Source organism: Oncorhynchus kisutch, linkage group LG26 (genome assembly GCF_002021735.2).
Source record: "Oncorhynchus kisutch isolate 150728-3 linkage group LG26, Okis_V2, whole genome shotgun sequence".
Taxonomy (NCBI): Eukaryota; Metazoa; Chordata; class Actinopteri; order Salmoniformes; family Salmonidae; genus Oncorhynchus; species Oncorhynchus kisutch.
In genome coordinates, this window is record NC_034199.2 from 24,972,317 (window position 1) to 24,997,069 (window position 24,753).

At 42.3% G+C, this 24,753-nt stretch overlaps 1 protein-coding gene across 1 annotated transcript in view; it reads left to right on the plus strand.

The window, feature by feature from the left end:
* The window catches only part of LOC109870944 (nectin-4), a 55,083-nt gene that overhangs the window by 1,117 nt on the left and 29,213 nt on the right, over positions 1–24,753 (plus strand). Inside the window, exons 2-4 of the mRNA XM_020461660.2 lie at positions 19,695–19,781; positions 20,351–20,698; positions 24,325–24,630. Of these exons, the coding sequence (XP_020317249.1) occupies positions 19,706–19,781; positions 20,351–20,698; positions 24,325–24,630 (730 nt within the window). The 5' untranslated portion in view covers positions 19,695–19,705. The remainder of the gene's footprint in view (positions 1–19,694; positions 19,782–20,350; positions 20,699–24,324; positions 24,631–24,753) is intronic.

The following is a 24,753-nucleotide window of genomic DNA, read 5'->3' on the forward strand; positions in this document are numbered from 1 at the left end:
AATTACAATTTTGCAGATTAACACTGGAGTGACAAATGAACAGATGGTCATGTACAGTTAGAGATACTGGTGTGCAAAAGTGCAGAAAAGTAAATAAATATAAACAGTATGGGGATGAGGTAGGTCAATTGGGTGAGCTATTTACCGATAGACTATGTACAGCTGCAGCGATCGGTTAGCTGCTCAGATAGCAGATGTTTGAAGTTGGTGAGGGAGATAAAAGTCTCCAACTTCAGCGATTTTTGCAATTCATTCCAGTCACAGGCAGCAGAGAACTGGAACGAAAGGCGGCCAAATGAGGTGTTGGCTTTAGGGATAATCAGTGAGATACACCTGCTGGAGCGCGTGCTGCGGGTGGGTGTTGCCATCGTGACCAGTGAACTGAGATAAAGCGGAGCTTTACCTAGCATGGACTTGTAGATGACCAGGAGCCAGTGGGTCTGGCGACGAATATGTAGCGAGGGCCAGCCGACTAGACCATACAGGTCGCAGTGGTGGGTGGTATAAGGTGCTTTAGTAACAAAACGGATGGCACTGTGATAAACTGCATCCAGTTTGCTGAGTAGAGTATTGAAAGCTATTTTGTAGATGACATCGCCGAAGTCGAGGATCGGTAGGATAGTCAGTTTTACTAGGGTAAGTTTGGCAGCGTGAGTGAAGGAGGCTTTGTTGCGGAATAGAAAGCCGACTCTATATTTGACTTTAGATTGGAGATGTTTGATATGAGTCTGGAAGGAGAGTTTACAGTCTAGCCAGACACCTAGGTACTTATAGATGTCTACATATTCTAGGTCGGAACCATCCAGGGTGGTGATGCTAGTCGGGCGTGCGGGTGCAGGCAGCGAACGGTTGAAAAGCATGCATTTGGTTTTACTAGCGTTTACGAGCAGTTGGAGGCCACGGAAAGAGTGTTGTATGGCGTTGAAGCTCATTTGGAGGTTAGATAGCACAGTGTCCAAGGACGGGCTGGAAGTATACAGAATGGTGTCGTCTGCGTAGAGGTGGATCAGGGAATTGCCCACAGCAAGAGCAACATCATTGATATATACAGAGAAAAGAGTCTGCCCGAGAATTGAACCCTGTGGCACCCCCATAGAGACTGCCAGAGGACCGGACAACATGCCCTCCGATTTGACACACTGAACTCTGTCTGCAAAGTAGTTGGTGAACCAGGCAAGGCAGTCATTAGAAAAACCGAGGCTACTGAGTCTGCCGATAAGAATATGGTGATTGACAGAGTCGAAAGCCTTGGCCAGGTCGATGAAGATGGCTGCACAGTACTGTCTTTTATCGATGGCGGTTATGATATCGTTTAGTACCTTGAGCGTGGCTGAGGTGCACCCGTAACCGGCCCGGAAACCAGATTGCACAGCGGAGAAGGTACGGTGGGATTCGAGATGGTCAGTGACCTGTTTGTTGACTTGGCTTTCGAAGACCTTAGATAGGCAGGGCAGGATGGATATAGGTCTGTAACAGTTTGGGTCCAGGGTGTCTCCCCCTTTGAAGAGGGGGATGACTGCGGCAGCTTTCCAATCCTTGGGGATCTCAGACAATATGAAAGAGAGGTTGAACAGGCTGGTAATAGGGGTTGCGACAATGGCGGCAGATAGTTTCAGAAATAGAGGGTCCAGATTGTCAAGCCCAGCTGATTTGTACGGGTCCAGGTTTTGTAGCTCTTTCAGAACATCTGCTATCTGGATTTGGGTAAAGGAGAACCTGGAGAGGCTTGGGCGAGTAGCTGCGGGGGGGCGGAGCTGTTGGCCGAGGTTGGAGTAGCCAGGAGGAGGCATGGCCAGCCGTTGAGAAATGCTTGTTGAAGTTTTCGATAATCATGGATTTATCGGTGGTGACCGTGTTACCTAGCCTCAGTGCAGTGGGCAGCAGGGAGGAGGTGCTCTTGTTCTCCATGGACTTTACAGTGTCCCAGAACTTTTTGGAGTTAGAGCTACAGGATGCAAATTTCTGCCTGAAGAAGCTGGCCTTGGCTTTCCTGACTGAATGCGTGTATTGATTCCTGACTTCCCTGAACAGTTGCATATCGCAGAGCTTCCCTGAACAGTTGCATATCTCGAAGCTATTGCAGTCCGCCACAGGATGTTTTTGTGCTGGTCGAGGGCAGTCAGGTCTGGAGTGAACCAAGGGCTATATCTGTTCTTAGTTCTGCATTTTATGAACGGAGCATGCTTATCTAAAATGGTGAGGAAGTTACTTTTAAAGAATGACCAGGCATCCTCAACTGCCAAAGAAGAACGGGATGAGGTCAATATCCTTCCAGGATACCCGGGCCAGGTCGATTAGAAAGGCCTGCTCGCAGAAGTGTTTTAGGGAGCGTTTGACAATGATGAGGGGTGGTCGTTTGACTGCGGATCCGTAGCGGATACAGGCAATGAGGCAGTGATCGCTGAGATCCTGGTTGAAGACAGCGGAGGTGTATTTGGAGGGCCAGTTGGTCAGGATGATGTCTATGAGGGTGCCCTTGTTGACAGATTTAGGGTTGTACCTGGTGGGTTCCTTGATGATTTGTGTGAGATTGAGGGCATCTAGCTTAGATTGTAGGACTGCCGGGGTGTTAAGCATATCCCAGTTTAGGTCACCTAACAGAACAAACTCTGAAGTTAGATGGGGGCTGGGAGCTGAGGGGGGTCAGTAGCAGGCGGCAACAGTGAGAGACTTATTTCTGGAGAGAGTCATTTTTTAAATTAGTAGTTCGAACTGTTTGGGTATGGACCTGGAAAGTATGACATTACTTTGCAGGCTATCTCTGCAGTAGACTGCAACTCCTCCCCCTTTGGCAGGGTTTGGTTATAGTTTGGTATGGAAATCTCAGAATTTTTGGTGGCCTTCCTAAGCCAGGATTCAGACACGGCAAGGACATCAGGGTTAGCAGAGTGTGCTAAAGCAGTGAGTAAAATAAACTTAGGGAGGAGGCTTCTGATGTTGACATGCGTGAAACCAAGGCTTTTTCGAACACAGAAGTCAACGAATGAGGGTGCCTGGGGACATGTGACTCAAAGGAATGTTTATATGGTGCAAGAGAAAAAAATATGCCATTATTAAACATAAAAAACGTTAGGCTAAATTGGCAATTGTGCCGTTATGTGGCAGATGGTAAGACTACAAACCGTTATAAATGGCATATTTGCGAGATTGACTTTTCCTTTCAATAGGCATAGGCTAGACATAATGACTAAACTATTTTTTTGTGTGTATTTGTAATTCAACGTTACCATGGTTTGGGTAGCATATAGCCCCTCTCGTTGCCAACAAATTTTCAGGGTAAGTTGTTAGAAGCAGGTTGATTTGTTGCTAAAAGTTGCTAAATGATGTTGTGATGTCATTGCGTGATAACGTAAAACTGCCTCATTACGTAGAATACACAATAACGTTACTCAAATTGACTGGCCATCTCGGCGAAAAATATGATTTGACATTTGTTCAGTTACAGATTCCCACTCTTTTGTGTATTTCTGGCTGTACAATTTTGATTGAGACATGTTGTAAGTTCTGTTCAAGATCAAACATTCTGTCTCGTCGAATCCGTACTACTGCTGCAGCTGCAGTCAGCCAACAATGATTTGCAATTTGCTGAAATTGCTGCTGGCCTGCTGCTGCCTGTGCACGAGCTGAGCGCCTGCTGCTGACGTCACTCCAGGCGCATATGTTGTGACCGAGAAAATCATTTTTGTGTCATTTAGAGGGAAAATGCTGCATTTTAGCGTTTGAGTCACTTTTCAAAAGTTGCTAAAAGTTCCAAATCCATTTTAAAAGTAGCTAAATTTGTTGCTAGGTGCTGTTTGAAAAAAAAGTTGCCAGCGTAGTCTGAAAAGTTGCTAAATCTAGCAACAAAATTGCTAAGTTGGCATCACTGTTCAGATAGGCTACAGTACTGCCCTCCCAAGCAAAAAAGCAGTAACTGCTCATAGAGTGGAACTGAGAAAAATGGCTTCAAAGTTTAATTGTCCAGCCAAATGAATTCTAGGGAGATCATTGGAGATGTAATGATCTGTTGCCTTACTATGAGTACATTTTTTATTCATGTTGACCCTGACCTCTGACATGACCTTTGACCCTTAAATGACAGTTATTGCCTTCTTCCTTGGCATGATATGTTATAAAGCAAAGAGCAGTATCTGACATTTTCATTTGTTAGTTTACTATACTTCTCATTTATGATACTAACACAAGAGCAGTGTAATTACTGACAGTGTAACAGAGTTGAAACTGCATCCTTTGCCTGTCTTTCACTAAGATACCAGTTGCATTTACATAGAGATGCAGGTAATGTGTCAGTCTCATTACATTCTGTGTTTGACAAGTAGCCCATGTCTTGTTATAAGAATACATGTGAAAAGCAGCACTGCAATTGTTTGCATTACATGAAATTATTACCTGTCTTGTAATATATAATGATGGAACATGATAGAATTATGACATAGGGTAATACAAATTACAAATACAAATTATAAGAAATTACCATGAGATTGCTAATAAAAACATTTTATTTGTATTTTTTCAAATTACACTTTTGAATGAATTAATAAATAAATAACAGCATTAAGAATACATTTTAAACATATTTACATGTTTATATTCATAAGAGGACCCAAATGACATTTAGCTACAATTGATAAAATGCTGAATAGTTACATTTAATTTTTAAGTAACATTTAATTTTTAAGTAAAACTTATTCAGTGCTCTTCCATGTCACTCCTTATCCTCAGCAATGCTGTTCACAGCACATCCAGAACTGCCTTCGATTTGCAGGCATCAGAGGACACCGCTTGGTGATTATGTCCATCTTCTTGGACTCTTCTATCCCTCTATCCTGTGTATGTAGTGTCGAGGGTGTCTCTAGAGTGACTTTCTTCATGATGAAGTCAAGCTCTGTGAAGTCCTTTTCTTCATGGGAGACTTTGTAGGAGGAAGTCCCCGAAGTCGTACACCACACCTCCAGGTCGACCTTTCATTTCCTCTTCCACGCCATGGTGGAAACTGTGTCTGCGCTCATTAAGGTGTGTCCTGGCTCAAAGAACTTGAGGGTGATGACCATTGACAACACTCACCAGTGATGTTAGGAGTCACCAGTTTTTGTTTTGAGAAGTGCAGTTATCCACCCAATACACTGCATGCTTGTCATCTCTCCCTCTCCATTGCTGTTACGTAAAATGAAGTCATCTCCTCTGCCTTCCGACCAGCTGTTCCTTCATGCCATACAACTGAGATTGTTTTCTTCTTCTTTTGAGACTTCTTTACAATGGTGGTGAATGTCTCGTGATAGACAACAATTCTTCTTGTGAACAATGCTGTTTTCACACCTGGCATGCGAGGGAGCATGATGACTTTTTGCATATCAACCCTCACAGACCAGTCCTCAGGCCAATCTTTCTGTGCATCAGCCTGGTAATGGCTTCTGCTCTGCCCTGCAGACTTCTTATGTTCCTCATATTTCCTACATTGCATGCAGTCGGGGTTGGGGATGGTGAATTCAGGTGCTGCATGGCTGTTGTCTTGGCAGGCTTGGGTTTCCATGGCCTCATTCTCCCTGTGCTCCATCTTCAGATGATGACCCTGCACCAAACAGAGCTCGCACTCCTCCTCTCCAAGCTTCACAAAGCTAATGTTCCTTCCCTTTACCGCCTTGCGATAGGTTTCGTAACCGCAGCTGGCATATTTGTTCTTCTCTTTGTAGTCATTATGCATGAACTGAATATTGACATCACTAGGGAGGTAGAGGCGATGTGCGGCATGCTCTCGTCTGATGTGGCTGATTTTGGGATGGAAGGACTCAATGAGTTGCAGGATTGGATTCATGTTCAATTTGCTCGCTGAAGCATTCTTTCCGCTCTGATCCTTTGGTGGAATCAGTTTGGTGGTCATTGACTTGCCCATCATCGTGACAATCAGCCTGTCATTTCTGGGGTGGTATCCCAATGTTGTCAGAAAAAAACACTTTGCACACCTGTTGTGCAGAACCGCTCTGGTTTGGAAGATGGTACAGAAACGACCTGCTGACTGTCAGCGCCAAAGGTGATATTTTTCTTAGATTGCTGTGCCACCATGTGGAAGAACCATTTTTCTTCTCCTTATACTTAATCTCCCAATACTTTTGCCTACCCTCTGAAATATTCTGAGTACATTGCCTCTTGCATTTGATACCACATGGCTTACCCATTGGAATCTTTGATTTCTTGTTTGATAAGTTGTCTGGAGTTGTGTCCACAGGCTCAGCTGCCACTTGTGCTGGAACATCCAACTCTGAAGGTGGATAATAATCTTCATCATCATCATTGGCAATTGATTTCTCATCTGATAGAAATCAGTCTTAAGGAGTCAGAGACCACCCACTGGTTCTCTATTTCTTCAAATAGTGTTGAAACTGTGACTTAAGTTAAAGGGGTAGATCAGGAATGTTTGATGGAATGTGGCCCTATAACTCAACTGAAATAAATAGAGCAAATAATCAGCGACCTGCATCCTAATGATTCTATTCTGTCATGGATGATAATAATTAATACTGACATTTTGTGGTGTGCAAACATTTGATCATAATCCTTCTCACTTATACTATAACTTAGGATATAATCAATGTTGATTTTATATTGTGCAAACATGATCATAATTTTCACTGTCATAACTCAGTTCACCTATTAATTTCATACCTGCTCCCAAAAATGCTCTTACATTTTCATCTTTATTTACAAAGACAAAGAAATTGCATGGATGGACAATGACAGGAATAAAACCTAGTATTGACATGGTTCTACTGTCCTAATACACCCTCACATGGCAACTTTGATCAGCGTAGATACTAATCATCTAGACCACAGGGATTGGTGGAAGTCATGCAAAACTGTTTTTTCCGCATTCATGTAATGATGGCACTAAAGCAGACACAGAGCACACATTGGGCATGTCAAAGCTTGTTATTAATTACATACTCCACCAACAAAGGTGATGGATACAATTTGGGATTTTAACTTTCCTTACCGGCACAGTCACGCAATACTGGAATATAAAAGAAAACCAGAAACCCTGAACATGTGAGTAGATGGTTGTCTCTTAACTTCCGGCGCAGATCAGAGATGGCTGCCCCGCTTCGCGTTCCTAGGAAACTACGCAGTAGAAATCTTAGGTTTTATTACATACAGTCGGGAGGAACTATTGGATATAAGAGCAACGTCAACTCGCCAACATTACGACCAGGAATACGACTTTCCCGAAGCGCCTCCTCTGTTTGGCCTACCACCGAGAACAATGGATCGGATCCCAGCCGGCGACCCAAAACAACAGCGCCGTAGAAGGGGCAGACGGAGTGGTCTTCTGGTCAGGCTCCGTAGACGGGCACATCGCGCACCGCTCTCGAGCATACTACTCGCCAATGTCCAATCTCTCGACAACAAGGTAGACGAAATCCGAGCAAGGGTAGCATTCTAGAGAGACATCAGAGACTGTAAAGTTCTTTGTTTCACGGAAACATGGCTCACTCGAGACAGGCTATATCCGAGTCGGTCCAGCCACCTGGTTTCGTCATGCATCGCGCTAACAGAAACAAGCATCTCTCTGGTAAGAAGAAGGGCGGGGTGTATGCCTTATGATTAACGAGACGTGGTGTGATCATAACAACATACAGGAACTCAAGTCCTTTTGTTCACCTGACTTAGAATTATTCCACACACTGAAATACCGACCGCATTATCTACCAAGAGAATTCTCTTTGATCATAATCACAGTCGTGTATATTCCCCCCAAGCAGACACATCAGCGGCCCTGAAATAACTTCACTGGACTCTATGTAAACTGGAAATCACATATCCTGAGGCTGCATTTATTGTAGCTGGGAATTTTAACAAGGCTAATCTGAAAACAAGGCTCCCCAAATTCTAACAGCATATCGTTTGTGCTACCAGGGCTGGCAAAACCCTAGATCACTGTTATTCTAACTTTTGCAACGCATATAAGGTCCTCCCCCGCCCTACCTTCTGAAAAGCTGACCACGACTCCATTTTGTTGCTCCCAGCCTATAGACAGAAGCTAAAATGGGAAGCTCCTGCGCTCAGGTCTGTTCAACGCTGGTCCGACCAATCGCTGTTTGCTTCGATCACGTGGACTGGGATATGTACCGCATAATGTCGAACAACAACATTGACGAATACGCTGATTCGGTGTGCAAGTTTATTAGCAAGTGCATCGGTGATGTACCCACAGTGTCTATTAAAACATTCCCAACCAGAAACCGTGCATTGATGGCAGCATTCGCTCAAAACTGAAAGCGCGAACCACTGCTTTTAATCAGGGCAAGGTGACCGGAAACATTACCGAATACAAACAGTGTAGCTATTCCCTCCGCAAGGCAATCAAACAAGCTAAGCGTCAGTATAGAGACAAAGTGGAGTCGCAATTCAACGGCTCAGACATGAAAGGTATGTGGCAGGGTCTACAGTCAAACACGAACCACAAAATAAAAAACAGCCCTGTCGCGGATCACGATGCCTTGCTCCCAGACAGACTAAACAACTTTTTTGCTCACTTTGAGGACAATACAGTGCCACTGACACGGCCCACTACCAAAACCTGCAGACTCTCCTTCACTGCAGCCGACGTGAGTAAAACATTTAGACGTGTTAACCCTCGCAAGGCTGCAGGCCCAGACGGCATCCCCTGCCGCGTCCTCAGGGCATGCGCAGACCAGCTGGCTGGTGTGTTTACAGATATATTCAATCAATCCTTATCCCAGTCTGCTGTTCCCACATGCTTCAAGAGGGCCACCGTTGTTCCTGTTCCCAAGAAAGCTAAGGTAACTGAGATAAATGACTACCGCCCTGTAGCACTCACTTCCGTCATCATTAAGTGCTTTGAGAGACTAGTCAAGGACCATATCACCTCCACCCTACCTGACACCCTAGACCCACTGCAATTTGCTTACCGCCCCAATAGGTCCACAGACGACGCAATCGCCATCACACTGCACACTGCCCTAACCCACCTGGACAAGAGGAATACCTATGTAAGAATGCTGTTCATCGACTACAGCTCAGCATTTAACACCATAATACCCTCCAAACTCGTCATTAAGCTCGAGACCCTGGGTCTCGACCCCGCCCTGTGCAACTGGTCCTGGACTTCCTGACGGGCCGCCCCCAGGTGGTGAGGGTAGGTAACAACATCTCCACCCCGCTGATCCTCAACACTGGGGCCCCACAAGTGTTCGTTCTCATCCCTCTCCTGTACTCCCTGTTCACCCACGACTGCGTGGCCATGCACGCCTCCAACTCAATCAACAAGTTTGCAGACGACACTGCAGTGGTAGGCTTGATTACCAACAACGATGAGACAGCCTACAGGGAGGAGATGAGTGCCCTCGGAGTGTGGTGTCAGGAAAATAACCTCACACTCAACGTCAGCAAAACAAATGATTGTGGACTTCAGGAAATGGGGCTGCTCCCTCTGCTATCTATATCGACGGGACAGTAGTGGAGAAGGTGGAAAGTTTTAAGTTCCTTGGCGTACACATCACGGACAAACAGAAATGGTCCACCCACACAGACAGCGTTATGAAGAAGGCGCAGCAGCGCCTCTTCATCCTCAGGAGGCTGAAAAAAATTAGGTTTGTCACCATAAACACTCACAAACCTTTACAGATGCACAATCGAGAGCATCCTGTCGGGCTGTATCTCCGCCTGGTACGGCAGCTGCTCCGCCCATAACTGTAAGGCTCTCCAGAGGGTAGTGAGGTCTGCGCAACGCATCACCGGGTGCAAACTACCTGCCCTCCAGGACACCTACACCACCCGATGTCACAGGAAGGCCAAAAAGATCATCAAAGACAACAACAACCCGATCCACTGCCTTTTCACCCCGCTTACATCTAGAAGGCGAGGTCAGTACAGGTGCATCAAAGTGCGGACAGAGAGACTGAAAAACAGCTTCTATCTTAAGGCCATCAGACTGTTACAGCCATCACTAACATTGTGTGGCTGCTGCCAACATACTGACTCAACTCTAGCCACTTTAATAATGGATAAATATACACTGCTCAAAAAAATAAAGTGAACACTAAAATAACACATCCTAGATCTGAATGAATGAAATATTCTTATTAAATACTTTTTTCTTTACATAGTTGAAAGTGCTGACAACAAAACCACACAAAAATGATCAATGGAAATCAAATTTATCAACCCATGGAGGCCTGGATTTGGAGTCACACTCAAAATTAAAGTGGAAAACCACACTACAGGCTGATCCAACTTTGATGTAATGTCCTTAAAACAAGTAAAAATGAGGCTCAGTAGTGTGTGTGGCCTCCACGTGCCTGTATGACCTCCCTACAACGCCTGGGCATGCTCCGGATGAGGTGGCGGATGGTCTCCTGAGGGATCTCCTCCCAGACCTGGACTAAAGCATCCGCCAACTCCTGGACAGTCTGTGGTGCAACGTGGCGTTGGTGGATGGAGCGAGACATGATGTCCCAGATGTGCTCAATTGGATTTAGGTCTGGGGAACGGGCGGACCAGTCCATAGCATCAATGCCTTTCTCTTGCAGGAACTGCTGACACACTCCAGCCACATGAGGTCTAGCATTGTCTTGCATTAGGAGGAACCCAGGGCCAACCGCACCAGCATATGGTCTCACAAGGGGTCTGAGGATCTCATCTCGGTACCTAATGGCAGTCAGACTACCTCTGGCGAGCACATGGAGGGCTGTGCGGCCCCCCAAAGAAATGCCACCCCACACAATGACTGACCCACCGCCAAACCGGTCATGCTGGAGGATGTTGCAGGCAGCAGAACGTTCTCCACGGCGTCTCCAGATTGTCACGTCTGTCACATGTGCTCAGTGTGAACCTGCTTTCATCTGTAAAGAGCACTGGGTGCCAGTGGCGAATTTGCCAATCTTGGTGTTCTCTGGCAAATGCCAAATGTCCTGCACGGTGTTGGGCTGTAAGCCCTCATACCACCCTCATGGAGTCTGTTTCTGACTGTTTGAGCAGACACATGCACATTTGTGGCCTGCTGGAGGTCATTTTGCAAGGCTCTGGCAGTGCTCCTCATGCTCCTCCTTGCACAAAGGCGGAGGTAGCGGTCCTGCTGCTGGGTTGTTGCCCTCCTACGGCCTCCTCCACGTCTCCGCCAGCATTCAAAAGTAACCAAAACATCAGCCAGGAAGCATAGGAACTGAGAAGTGATCTGTGGTTATCACCTGCAGAACCACTCCTTTATTGGGGGTGTCTTGCTAATTGCCTATAATTTCCACCTGTTGTCTATTCCATTTGCACAACAGCATGTGAAATTTATTGTCAATCAGTGTTGCTTCCTAAGTGGACAGTTTGATTTCACAGAAGTGTGATTGACTTGGAGTTACATTGTGTTGTTTAAGTGTTCCCTTTATTATTTTGAGCAGTGTATGTAATCAATACATCACTAGCCGCTTTTATATAAGGCTTACTTACCCTACATTACTCATCTCATATATAGATATATATATATATATATATATATATATATATATATATATATATATATATATATATATATATATATATATATATATACTGTACTCTATACCATCTACTGCATCTTGCCTATGCTGTTCGGGCATCACTCATTCATATATTTTTATGTACATTCCTTTACACTTGTGTGTATAAGGTAGTTGTTGTGAAATTGTTAGGTTATATTACTTGTTAGATTTTACTGCATGGTCGGAACTAGAAGCACAAGCATTTCGCTACACTCGCATTAACATCTGCTAACCATGTGTATGTGACAAATACATTTGATTTGATTGAGATATATTGTTAATGAGCTAACCATGCTTCGTGTGTGCTCATCCGGAAAACGAGTGTGCATGGCTTTCGACAATTCAGTATTGGGTGCATGTCCAACTGACCGTCAGCTGGCTAGAGATTGTGTGTGTGGTGTAATGTTGCTGATAACATTACATTCAATTCAAATAACCCATGGAATGTCCGAATATAACTATAGGGATTAAATTAATTCTAGGTATAATAAATTAAAGCTAGTATAAACTGCTGGCCGTCTCTTATGGGACCATGTAGCACAAATCTATTGCTAGCTAGGTAGGGGCGCTTCAGTTTTACCTAGGTGGCTGTCACTGGCTAGAAATCGTGTGTATGGTGTACTGATTCAAAGAAACCATCAGATGAAATTTCTGAATATAATTCATTATATGGCTAATAGAGTTAGTGTCAATTGCAGATCTCCTCTTATGAGAGCAGGTAGCATTGTTAGTCTATGCTCGCTAGCTAGTTAGCTAGTTTAGCTCGTTAGGTAATTAATTTTGATCTCAGATCTACTTAGCTAGCTAGTTCTTACCAGTGTCTGGATGTTGGCGTTTCAGAGCAAGTTCAACCATTTTCCCCTGGGAATGCTGTGCCATGGTGTTGTATCCCTAGATTAGCAATGTATTTGTGTGTAGCTGTCAGTCAGTGTCATACAGGTTCGATTGTATCACTATCAGAATAAAATTATATGAAACCAAGGTAAAACACAGTAACTGCAGCCAAGGGCAGGTTGAAACCAAGCTAAAATGCAGTAAGTTCAGTTACTGCCATTTACCTTGGTTTCACAGTAACTTTTTGCAGTTACTGCTAATACAACCCCCATTTTCTCCAAACACAATACAATAGAGGCAGGATACTTGTCCACATGATTAAGCATGCGTTTAATGTAACAAAAATTACATTAACTAATTTTCAACCAAATGAGCAGATACTGCCTTTTTGCATGGGGGGGGGGCAGTGTAGCCTTGGCAAGATTAACTATTTAGCAGTTTGCTTATTAGTTCAAATTGACAGACTCATTTATTCAACATGACTAACGGGTCGATTTCAAGGTAAGAAGTGCTTCCGTTGCACAATAGCCTGCTGGAATAGGCTAACGTTACTGAGGATGAAGTCATAATTTCAATCACTGAATCAAATATGAATAATATGCATATGAACTGAATAGGCCTATGAACTGAATAGGCCTATGTTTGTCAACAACAGCCAGTGTTTTTACCTGCAGCCTAATCTAGACATGGCCATTTAATAATTGCATAATAAGACAAGGCTACAACTTCAAACTGAAGTTATAATATAGCCTATTTATTAAATCCAGCAGTGTAAAATACTTTAGTACTTTAAATTATTTTTACTTAAATCATTTTTTTTATGTATCTGTTCATTACAATTTATACTTTTGGCAATGTGTACTTGAACTACATTTATAAAATAATGTATGTACTTTTTACTCCATACAATTTCCCCAAAAGTGCTCGTTACATTTTGAATGCTTAGCAGTGTCTGGCAGACTCACTAAACCAGGGGTGGGGAACCTTTTTGCCATCAAGGCCATTTGGATATTTATAAATGAATTAGAATTGACTATTTTCTGCTTTATTCATGTTTTAATGTGACTTTAATCACTGACCATTGGTTGTATAGTTTAAATGTCACTTATGATGTTTCTTGTGTCCTTGAGTATTTAGAAAAGTGCTAGTCCTATTTAAATAAATATTAGTATTGTAAATCATGTTATGATCACTTGTTCAAATTCACCTCTAATGCGATGGCTCAAACTGCTTATCTTTGACGAGGCGCTTGACGTCAGCTGGCAGTGAAGATGACGCTACTCGCAGCTGGTTTTCCAGGTTTTCCCAGGTTCCAGTCAGTCTTGAGCGGAATCAAGTTTTTGCAAGAGTCCGTTTGGAAAAGAACTGCTCACAGCAGTAGATCGTCCCGAACACAGGTGCAAGTTTAAGTGCATGTCTCATCAGAACAGGAACATGCTCAGCGCTAACGTATATTTTGTAGAACTCAAGGAGAGGGAGGTTGTTGTACCTGGCTTTGAGCTCGTCATTGCTTTTCAGCTCAATTACTTTGTGTTGTAGGCCATTCGGTACATCCGCTGGTTCGTCGTTAAACGGTGTTGCAAATATGTTCAACTCCAGTTGTTTACTTTTCACATCCTTAAACCGCTCACAAAATGCCTTCGCGAGCTTTCCACACTCACCTGCATATTCCGACGTAATCTCAGGCTCTTGTCCTTGCAGAGTAGGAAAATGCACTGTGTTACCCCTTTCTAGTTGGACTTGCCACAGCTTTAATTTCACTTCGAACGATTTCACGTTTGACAGCAGATCGCTGAGAAGCTGGTTCAGCCCTTGGAGCTTGATGTTTAAGTCAGACAGATACTTGGTTATGTCCACCATGAAGGCCAAATCACACATCCACTTGTCATCACTCAGTTCCGCGACAGGTTTCCCCTTCATCTCCATGAATTGTTTTACTTCATCCTTCAGTCCGTAAAACTGCACGAGCATGTTTCCACAGCTCAACCATCGCACCTCACAGTTGTAAACCTGATCACCATACTCGATTCAAGATCACTCAATAGCTTCTTAAACTGGTGGTTGTTCAGCCATTTTGCTTTTGATTAAATTGAGGGTCGACACTACAGTTGCTATTACAGGGACTGTGCACACAGACTTTCTTGATGTATGATGCAGTTGCATACAGTTAAATCACTTGGATCAAGACTGAGACGACTCATTTATTTTTTCACTAATGCGGTTAACCCCTTTTTTGAGCCAACCATGGCTGGCGCTCCATCTGTAGTAAGGCCACTTAATTTTTCAAACCGTAGCTCAAATTTGCTCATAAGCCATGACAAGTCTCTCAAACAAGTCCTCACCTCTGGTGGTGCCATGCATAACTTCCAAAGACAGCAATTCCTCCCTTGTGTCTAACTGTGCGGTCATCCCAAGCACAAAAATGGCAAATTGGGCGGTATTTGTTATTCATCGTTTCATCACATGCCAAAAAGAGAAACTCAACATTTCTTGCAGAGTCCTTCAATGTTTTTTCGATGTCTTGTGCCATGTCAGTTATCCGTTCCATGACGATTCTTCGAGATGAACTGACACTTTGGAACAATTTAACTTTGTCTGGTGCTAGCAACTCTGCAGTGGCAAGGAGACGCTCTCTTACAAATTCTCCTTCCGAATGAGGCTTCTTTGCGATAAGTTCTCTCACCACAACTTGCTTGCATAACATTTTCCCCATCCAAACAAGGTTTCGTAAAGGCAGCTTGTTGGGCACCCTAACCCTGCTGAAGAGGATTGACTTTATCCACACAGTTGTCCTTGCAACTCATTCAGTTTAGCATGTTTTGAGCTGTAATGACGCTCCAAAGTGCATCTCGACAAACTAGGCATACAGGTTTGCCTTTCACTTCAACAAAAAAATATGAATTTGTCCATTTGTCTTGGAAAACGCAACACTCCGCATCTTCTTTTCTTTACTGTAGCCATTTTTCTGATGTACAGGTGCTCAATGATGATGAACTGTCTGGTAGTGCCAAGGCTCTGGGGGAGGTGGGTGGGTGGATTTGAAAAATATATATTTTTGTGGGAAAATAACATCTACAACTTTTTAATTAAAAAATATATATATATATTTATGAATTGGCTCGGGGGCCTGATCAAACGGTCTCATAGGCCGGACGCCCCCCACCCCTGCACTAAACACACATGTTGGTGATAGACTCGGGCTATTCCATAAATAAAAACTAGAAAATGGTGCCATGTGGTTTGCTTAATATACTTTATACTTTTACCTTAATCAATTAATTTAGTAAATGTCAACCGAGCAAACCAGGCAACTCAAAGCTATTTTCTAAATGTTTGGTTCTTTGCTAGATATAAAATAAAGCGACAACAGCATTATTTACAAGCTTACAGAGCTTACTGCAATAGGTTACTGCCAAGGTGTGATGAAATAAAAGTACTGGTGGGGAGTTTACTCCAAAATAATCGATTCTTCGCAGGTAGACTCACATTTCTGGGGGTCTAGCTTCCTCCACTCCTAAGATTCATTATTTTTGCAATGGAAGAAACTATATTAAACAAAAAATTATAAACGCAACAATTTAAACTATTTTACTGAGGTACAGTTCATATAAGGAAATTAATTAATTAGACCCTATTCTATGGATTTCACATGACTAGGCAGGGGTGCAGCTATAGGTGGGCTTGGTAGGGGAAAGGCCCACCCACTTGTTCAGCATATTTACCGCAGTCTACTTTGAGAACACAAACTATCACATTTTTCACAGCAAATATAAAGCGAGTTGGAGATTGGAGTGGCACAGCCAGACATAGGTAGGCATGCCACCCACCAGGCAGTCAGTCAGAACCGTGCATCAGTAATCAAAAGATGAAGGCTGTCGCAATGCTGTATTTCACCATTTCTAGCCTTGCAATGTCTCCCGCAAGTTCAGTAAAATAGCTATTCTACACTCAACAGACCAAAGACTAAAGACCAAAGACTGATCTGTGTGGGTGCGGTAGGTTGACTCTGTGTGGGTAACCTTTCAACGATGTTCTGTGTGGACATCTGACCAATTCTGTGTGAGTGGTCTGACCAATCCTGTGTGGATGGTTATTTAGTAATGTTCTGTGTGAGCTTTTGATCAATCCTGTGTTGGTGATCATGAAGGCTCTGTGTGAGCCTGAGATGATAAATATATTATTTGTCCATAAGTTAATTATATGCAATGGTTTCAAATAGTTAGGTACATATGTGAAAGCTATAAACCAAATCCACCCATTGAAGTAAGAAAATATTCCTGCAGGTTATAAAATTATTGATTTTGGTGTGTTTGGGCACAGTACTGTGTGAATGTGATATGAGTTGAGGACGGAACCCGGTAGCGGGCTGAAATTCCACAACATAAGGTGATCACTACATAAATAGTCATATTAAACATTCATGAAAATACAAGTGTCTCACATGTATCGAAAGCCTAGAATCTTGCTAATCCAACTGCGTTGTCAGATTGTAAAAAGGATTTACTGCGAAAGAATACAATGCGATTATCTGAGCATAGAGCCCCATAAAAATAAATAAAAATCAACCAGCACAGGCGTAACATAATCACAAACTGCATTAAAATAAATTGTTTACCTTTGACGATCTTCGTCTGTTTGCAATTCCAATGCTCATTGTTACACAATGAATTATCTTTTGTTTGATAAAATCAGTTTTTATAGCCTAACACGAAACAATTTGTGAACCGCTTGTGTCGTGAATTCCGTCTCATTCCATTTTCCACGACACATTCCAGGTAAATAACCCACACAGAACGTGACTTTTCCAGTCATGTTTGGTTTCATTGCAATCAACTGGTTTGTTTGTAACACAATTGTTTGTAACACAATCAAACCTGATGGGTCATTTCGCGGGACGTATTGACTGAAAGAAACCGATTTGAAGACCACAAGTCATGACATCATTGTGCACCAATGATTTGCCCGCTGTTTCGTTGATCGACTGTATTTTAACATAATAGCCAATGAGCTGAGGTAAACAGCAATAGGTCATGTTTATGTGTTGAAAAAAGTAGGGGGGTAGCTCTAAGAGGTTTAAAACCTCTTAGAGCTCCCCCCCTATTTTGTGCAATTTCCGCCTGAAGACATACCCAAATCTAACAGCCTGTAGCTGGGAGAACTTGCACAATGGGTGGCTGACTAAATACTTTTTTGCCCCACTGTATCTGTCTTATTGCATGAAAGAGAAAGTTGGACCGAACAGTGTGTGTACCTCAAACCCCCTCTAACCGGCTAAAGAAATGTTGTTCAATACGGCCCTGTCCGCACCACTTCTACCGAGAGACCTGAGTCCTGAGCCAGCAACCTGTATGCAGCGTCCAATCGGATCAAATCAAATTTATTTGTCACATACACATGGTTAGCAGATGTTAATGGGAGTGTAGTGAAATGCTTGTGCTTCTAGTTCCAACCATGCAGTAATATCTAAGAAGTAATATAACCTAACAATTCCACAACAACTAACTTATATACACAAGTGTAAAGGAATGAATACGAATATGTACATAAAAATATATAAATTAGTGATGGCCGAACAGCATAGGCAAGATGCAGTAGATGGTCTAGAGTACAGTATATACATATGAAATGAGTAATGTAGGGTATGATAACATTATATAAAGTGGCATTGTTTAAAGTGGCTAGTGATACATTTAATTACATCAAGATGGCAAGATGCAGTAGATGGTATAGCGTACAGTATATACATATGAGATGAGTAATGTAGGGTATTTAAACGTTATATCAAGTGGCTAGTGATAAATTGATTACATCAATTTCCATTATTAAAGTGGATGATGATTTTGGAGGTTACTATGGTGTTAAATGCTGAGCTGTAGTCGATGAACAGCATTCTCACATAGGTATTAATCTTGTTTTCATTATACCAGAGAATCTTGTTTCTCATGGTCTGATGGTTTGCCTTTTAGCAAACTGCAAGCGGGCTGTTATTTGCCTTTTACTGAGGAGTGGCTTCCATCTGGCTCTCTACCATAAAGTCCTGATTGGTGGAATGCTGCAGAGATGGTTGTCCTTCTGGAAGGTTCTCCTATCTCCACAGAGGAACTCTGGAGCTCTGTCAGAGTGACCATCGGGTTCTTGGTCACCTCCTTGACCAAGACCCTTCTTCTGTGATTGCTCAGTTTGGTCGGTGGGCCAGCTCTTGGAAGAGTGTTGGTGATTCCAAATTCCTTCCATTTAAGAATGATGGAGGCCACTGTGTTCTTGGGGACCTTCAGTGTAGCAGAAACGTTTTGGTACCCTCCCCAGATCTGTGCCATGACACAATCTTATCTTGGAGCTCTACGGACAATTCCTTTGACCTCAGGGCTTGGTTTTTGCTCTGACATGCACTGTCAACTGTGGCACCTTACATAGACAGGTGTGTGCCTTTCCCAATCCTGTTCAATCAATTGAATTTACCACAGGTGGACTCATCTCAAGGATGTTGTAGAACATGTTTCTACAGTTGTAGAACCATCTCAAGGATGATCAATGGAAACTGGATGCACCTGAGATTATTTTTGAGTCTCATAGCAAAGGGTCTGAATACTAATGTAAAATGATTCTGTTTTTTATTTTTAATAAATTAGCAAACATTTCTCAACCTGCTTTCCCTTTGTCATTATTCGTATTGTGTGTAGATTGGGGGGATATTTATTACATTTTAGGATAAGGCTGTAACACAATTTTGAAAAAGTGAAGGGGTCTGAATACTTAACAAATGCACTGTATGTAACTTGTTAAGCATATTTTTACTCCTGAATTTATTTAGGCTTGCCATAACAATACTTATTGACTTCAGACATTTCAGCTTTTCATTTTTAATTAATTTGTAAAACTGTCTAAACATAATTCTTCTTTGACATTATGGGGTATTGTTTGTAGGCCAGTGTAAATTTTTTAAATTTTTTTATACATTTTAAATTCAGGTGGAAACACAACAAAATGTGGAAAAAGTCCAGGGTTGTGAATCATTTCTGAAGGCACTTTTATACAGTATGTTGCCCTTAGAGTTGTGCAAAGTTATTAAAATCTTAATGAAAATGATTTATCCATGTATGATATTTCATTTTTTGGGGGGGGTGGGGGGGACATTTTCTATACTTTCTTTCACTTTCAAAATGTGGAGTAGGTTGTGTAGATCTGTAGGATAATTATTTCCCTCAAATGTTGGAAAAAAATGGAAGGCAGCAAAATGTGTAAAGTGCAAGGGGGTGTAGAGCACAACAGTTAGTTATCAACAATTGCAACAACATTACATCAGAATGTAATATAATTCTATAATTCCATTTTTCCTAGTGACCCTTGCAATGAGAAGAGCAAAGCATGTCACGGAAGCTGTTCTATGCTGTGTGATTCTACTCGTCATCCACAGGAGTTCAGAAAGTAGGTTTCCAATTTATGTCATAAAATCTCATACTATTGAGCTCAAGTTATTTATTTTTTGACACAGGGCAGGCAATAACACACACCAAACACACACTCCCATCATTCTAGACCTTGTCCTTTTAGGAAACAACAAGGCTCACACATCAGCTCAGTATGTTCACTATGTTTTGAGACGTGATGAACATGCACAAGCATCTGGAATGTCTTGAATATCTTACTCTTGAATAACGGTATGAACAGAGTCAATGTTTTTAGCTTATTATTCGAATACTATATTCACTACGTAGCTTCAGCCTGGACTGGGCACAGATCTGAATATGCTTTGGCCATCTCTGACTATGGCTGCCCAAATGGGATTAAGGTCCAATACGTTTTTGCAATAGTCGTACACAAATGTCTGCATCAATAGGAGATCATATATCACAAGCACAGGTATATACAAACAATTCTTATTTGTGTATGTTTAGGTACCATTTCTATAAATTATTATAGATTATTTTTTGTTGTTTAAGCATCTATTCTACAGGTACATTTTTGAATGTTTTTTGAGCCTATGTTTTCTCAAGGTATACGGGTGATTGGAGGAAGCAGGACTGTGGTACAGGGAGAGGACGTGGACTTATCCTGCAGACTGCTAGAGACAGATGAGGAGCTTGAACAGATAACATGGCAGAAAAGGACTCTGGAAGAACCAGAGAACCATAATTTCTTGCTTATTTATCCCAGTGGGGTTACTGCCTTTATTTCACCGAATGGATTGGAAAATAGAGTCCAGTTTTTTGGGAACCAGTCAGAAAAAATTGGTTCTATTCGAATAACTGCTGCCAGACTGTTGGATGAAGGCACCTTCACATGCGTCTTCAGTGTTTTCCCAAGTGGAGTATACAGTATAGAGATACCTCTTACTGTGCTAGGTAAGAACACTTCCTTCTTTGCCTCACTGTTTCTACTTTTGACATTGTAGAAAGAGTGTGAAATATCAATACCAGAAAGTGGGTAGGGGTTCATTATTAAAGTGAAGTAAGAGCAGAGACCTCATCTACACATTTCTGTTCTTTGTTTTTTTTAAACCAATATCCTCTTACTTATCAACGACGTTGTAACGAGAGCACATCAACTCTCAATATACTCAGTGGTCAGTTTATTAGGTACATCCATCTAGTACCTGGTCGAACCACCCTTTGCCTCCAAAACAGCCTGAAGTCTTCGGGGAATGGAAACGTTTCTCAATTGGTATCAAGGGACCTAACGTGTGCCAGCAAAAAATGCCCCACACCATTACACCACCGACACCAGCCTGTACCGTTGAAACCAGGCAGGATGGGGCCATGGACTCATGCTGCTTACACCAAATTCTGACTCTGCCATCAGCATGATGCAATAGGAACTGGGATTCGTCAGACCAGGTGATGTTTTTCCACTCCTCAATTGTCAAGTGTTGGTGATCGCGTGGCCGCTGTCACACACTTTGTAATCGGGTGTGGTCGTCTGCTACAGTACCCCATCCGTGACGAGGACTGATGAGTGGTGCGTTGTACTGCGCCGTTATTTGCTTGTTTGTGGCCCGCCTGTTAGCTTGTAGGATTCTTGTCATTCTCCTTCGACCTCTCATCAACGAGCTGTTTTCTCCCACTGGACTGCTATGGGCTGTTTTTTTTTTGTTGGTCGCACCATTCTCGGTAAACACTAGACACCGTCTTGCGTGAAAAGCCCAGGAGGCCAGCAGTTTCTGAGATATTGGAACCGGCGTTCCTGGCACCGCCGATCATACCACCCTCAAAGTTGCTTAGGTCACTCATTTTGCCCATTCTAACGTTCAATCGAACAGTGACTGAATGCCTTGACGCCTGTCTGCCTGCGTTTATGTAGCAAGCCACGGCCACGTTAACTTAATCTTAGGAGCAAACTATTTTTGCTTGACTGTCAGTCACTTTGGATAAAAGTGTCTACTAAACAGCATATATTAATATACAATTTTCAACTGTAAGTAGTATTTCTTCAAAAGTCATAAGTTTAAAACTGTAAGGTGATGACACTTGTAATGCTCCCTATCTTATGATCAGAACCTTTTTATTTATTTTTATTGAACACAACTTTTACCCCCGAGTCATTCATGCAAAATCTTAAGTTTTCTATGAAATATCATGGGAACATTTTGTTTTGTCACCAATACAACAGATAATGATAGGCTCACTGCAAAAGATACAAGATACACATTACAAAACTGTTATTTTTGAAGTGCTGAATAGTAGATAGTAAATATAATATTCAATACAGTATTTGACTAGCCTGTCATCCAAAACCGAATTTGCATACCTATTTCTTTCTATCACTTTGGTGCAATTTTCAGGTATAAACTATTAGCAAAAAAATCTAAACAGATCATCAAAATGGCTTATGTTGCAAAAGTCTATTTTTAATTGACAAACAAATACACAAAATAATTTGTTCACTGCACCAAATCACTCTTTCACTTAGAATACATTTCCAAGTATAAGTATCTGCTTTCACAATGCAACACTCACTTACTTTTGAAATGACTTGACATTTAACTATGACTGAATCTCTCAGTTCAAAACTGATACTTACTGAATCAAAATTGTAGAAAGGTCAGTTTAGGTATAGAATTGCTGAATACAGTAGAATTCTATACTTTTAGATAAGATCCTATTTTATTTGGCACAGTCTACACCTGTTGGTTACGAAGTAACAGTGAAATGCTTACTTCCCAACAATACAGAGAAAAATAAAATAGATAAATAATAGAAAAGTGTTAACACGTAATAATGATAAATGCACAATGAGTAACAATAACTTGGCTATATTCCCGGGGCACCAGTACCGAGTTGATGTGCAGGAGTATGCGGTCATTGATACCGATATGTACATATAAAGTGCATTCAGAAAGTATTCAGACCCCTTTAATTTTTCCACATTTTGTTAAGTTACAGCCTTATTCTAAAATGGATTCAATAGTTTTTTTTCTCCCTCATCAATTTACACACAACGGAAATTTCACATTTACATAAGTATTAAGACCTTTTACTCCCGAGTGGCGCAGCGGTCTAAGGCACTGCATCTCAGTGCAAGAGGCGACACCACAGTCCCTGATTCGAATCCAGGCTGAATCCCATCCGGCTGTGATTGGGAGTCCCATAGGGCGGCGCACAATTGGGCCAGCATAGTCTCCTTCCTGAGCGGTATGATGGCTGCGTGGTCCCATGGTGTGTATACTTGCATACTATTGTTTGTACAGATGAACGTGGTACCTTGGAAATTGCTCCCAAGGATGAACCAGACTTGTGGAGGTCTACGAAAAAAATTGTGCGGTCTTGGCTAATTTCTTTTGATTTTCTCATAATGTCAAGCAAAGAGGCACTGAGTTTGAAGGTAGGCCTTGCAATCAATTGACTCAAATGATGTCAATAAGCCTATCAGAAGCTAACCAGAATAGAAAGAGGAGTGGGAGGCCCCGGTGCAGAACTGAGCAAGAGGACAAGTAAATTAGAACCACAGCATCCCAGAGTCACCTCTTCACTGTTGACGTTTGGACTGGTGTTTTATGGGTACTATTTAATGAAGCTGCCTGTTGAGGACTTGTGAGACGTCTGTTCCTCAAACTAGACACTCTAATGTACTTGTCCTCTTGCTCAGGCCTCCCACTCCTCTTTCTATTCTGGTTAGGGCCAGTTTGTGCTGTTCTGAGAAGGGAGTAGTACACAGTGTTGTACGAGATCTTCAGTTTCTTGGCAATTTCTTGCATGGAATAGACTTCAGTTCTCAGAAGAAGAATGTGTTACAGGTTTAGTGTTTTGTACTTTTCTGTGGAAATGAAACATGCTTTTTGTGTCTCTATAGTTTTAGGTTTCCATCCAATTGGCGACAGATTTTCATGTGAATATTTTAGAATCCCTATAAAATATGCAAATTTTCCCACCAGTGGTGTGTTTCCACCAAATTGGCATGTTGCAAATAAAAATCAGTGCATGATGATGACAGTGCACACAAAATGTACTTTTTCGCTTAAATTTTCATGTATTGAATAAACATCAAAAGTTACATTTGTTTCCATCGCATTTTCAACTCTACTGATAGTTTTGTCAGAAAACTGTTGTGTTAAAATGTACCTACTCTGGTCTTATCATTTGCCCTCTAGCTCGCAGATATTGTGAGGGATGTCTAGTGTGCATGATGAGATTATTATGGATAAGAGCGGGAATATTTGTAAAAAGGCAGACAAGCATTGATTATCATTTCACCAGAATAAGATCCTTGATATTTATTAGAAAGCAGCATCAAGCTCATCACCTTTCACTTTCACCACCCTGTGAAACTTAATACCTCCGGTGCCGGTACCTCACACCAGAGGGTGAGTTTAAACAGGATTTGCTGTACAGTAAATGTGTAGATACTAATGATGCTTATTGCAACATGAGCATTTGAATACGTTTCACATGACTGGCTGTGTGTTTGTTTTTTCACTGAAATTTACAACTAGTTCATATTTTCTGTTCTCTATTTGTTTGTTTGCTGGTCATAGTACCTCCAGTGATGAGTGTTACAGTCGATGTCCCTCCTGTCATTGGAGAGAATGAGGTTGTCTTGGCATCCTGTTTGGCTGCTGGTGCCAAGCCACAGGCAGAAGTGAGGTGGAACACGGATGCATTCGGCAGTTTGGTGAGGACGGTGACCAACTCCACCCAGCACGCCAACGGCACCACCACGGTTGTCAGCCACCTGCTCGGGGTGCCAACCAGAGCAGCCAATCAGCAGCAGGTTCAGTGTGTGGTCAACCAGTCTGCCCTGGCAACAGAGAGGACCCTGGCCTACACAATCAACATCAACTGTAAGTATGAACTCTCTGCCTTCACTGGCTGTGGGCCTAGTAGCACCTCTAACGTGTGGGTGTGGGTGGTAGGCCTCTACTCTACCCATGGAGCCTGTTCTGTGGCTTCTGCCCTGACCACAT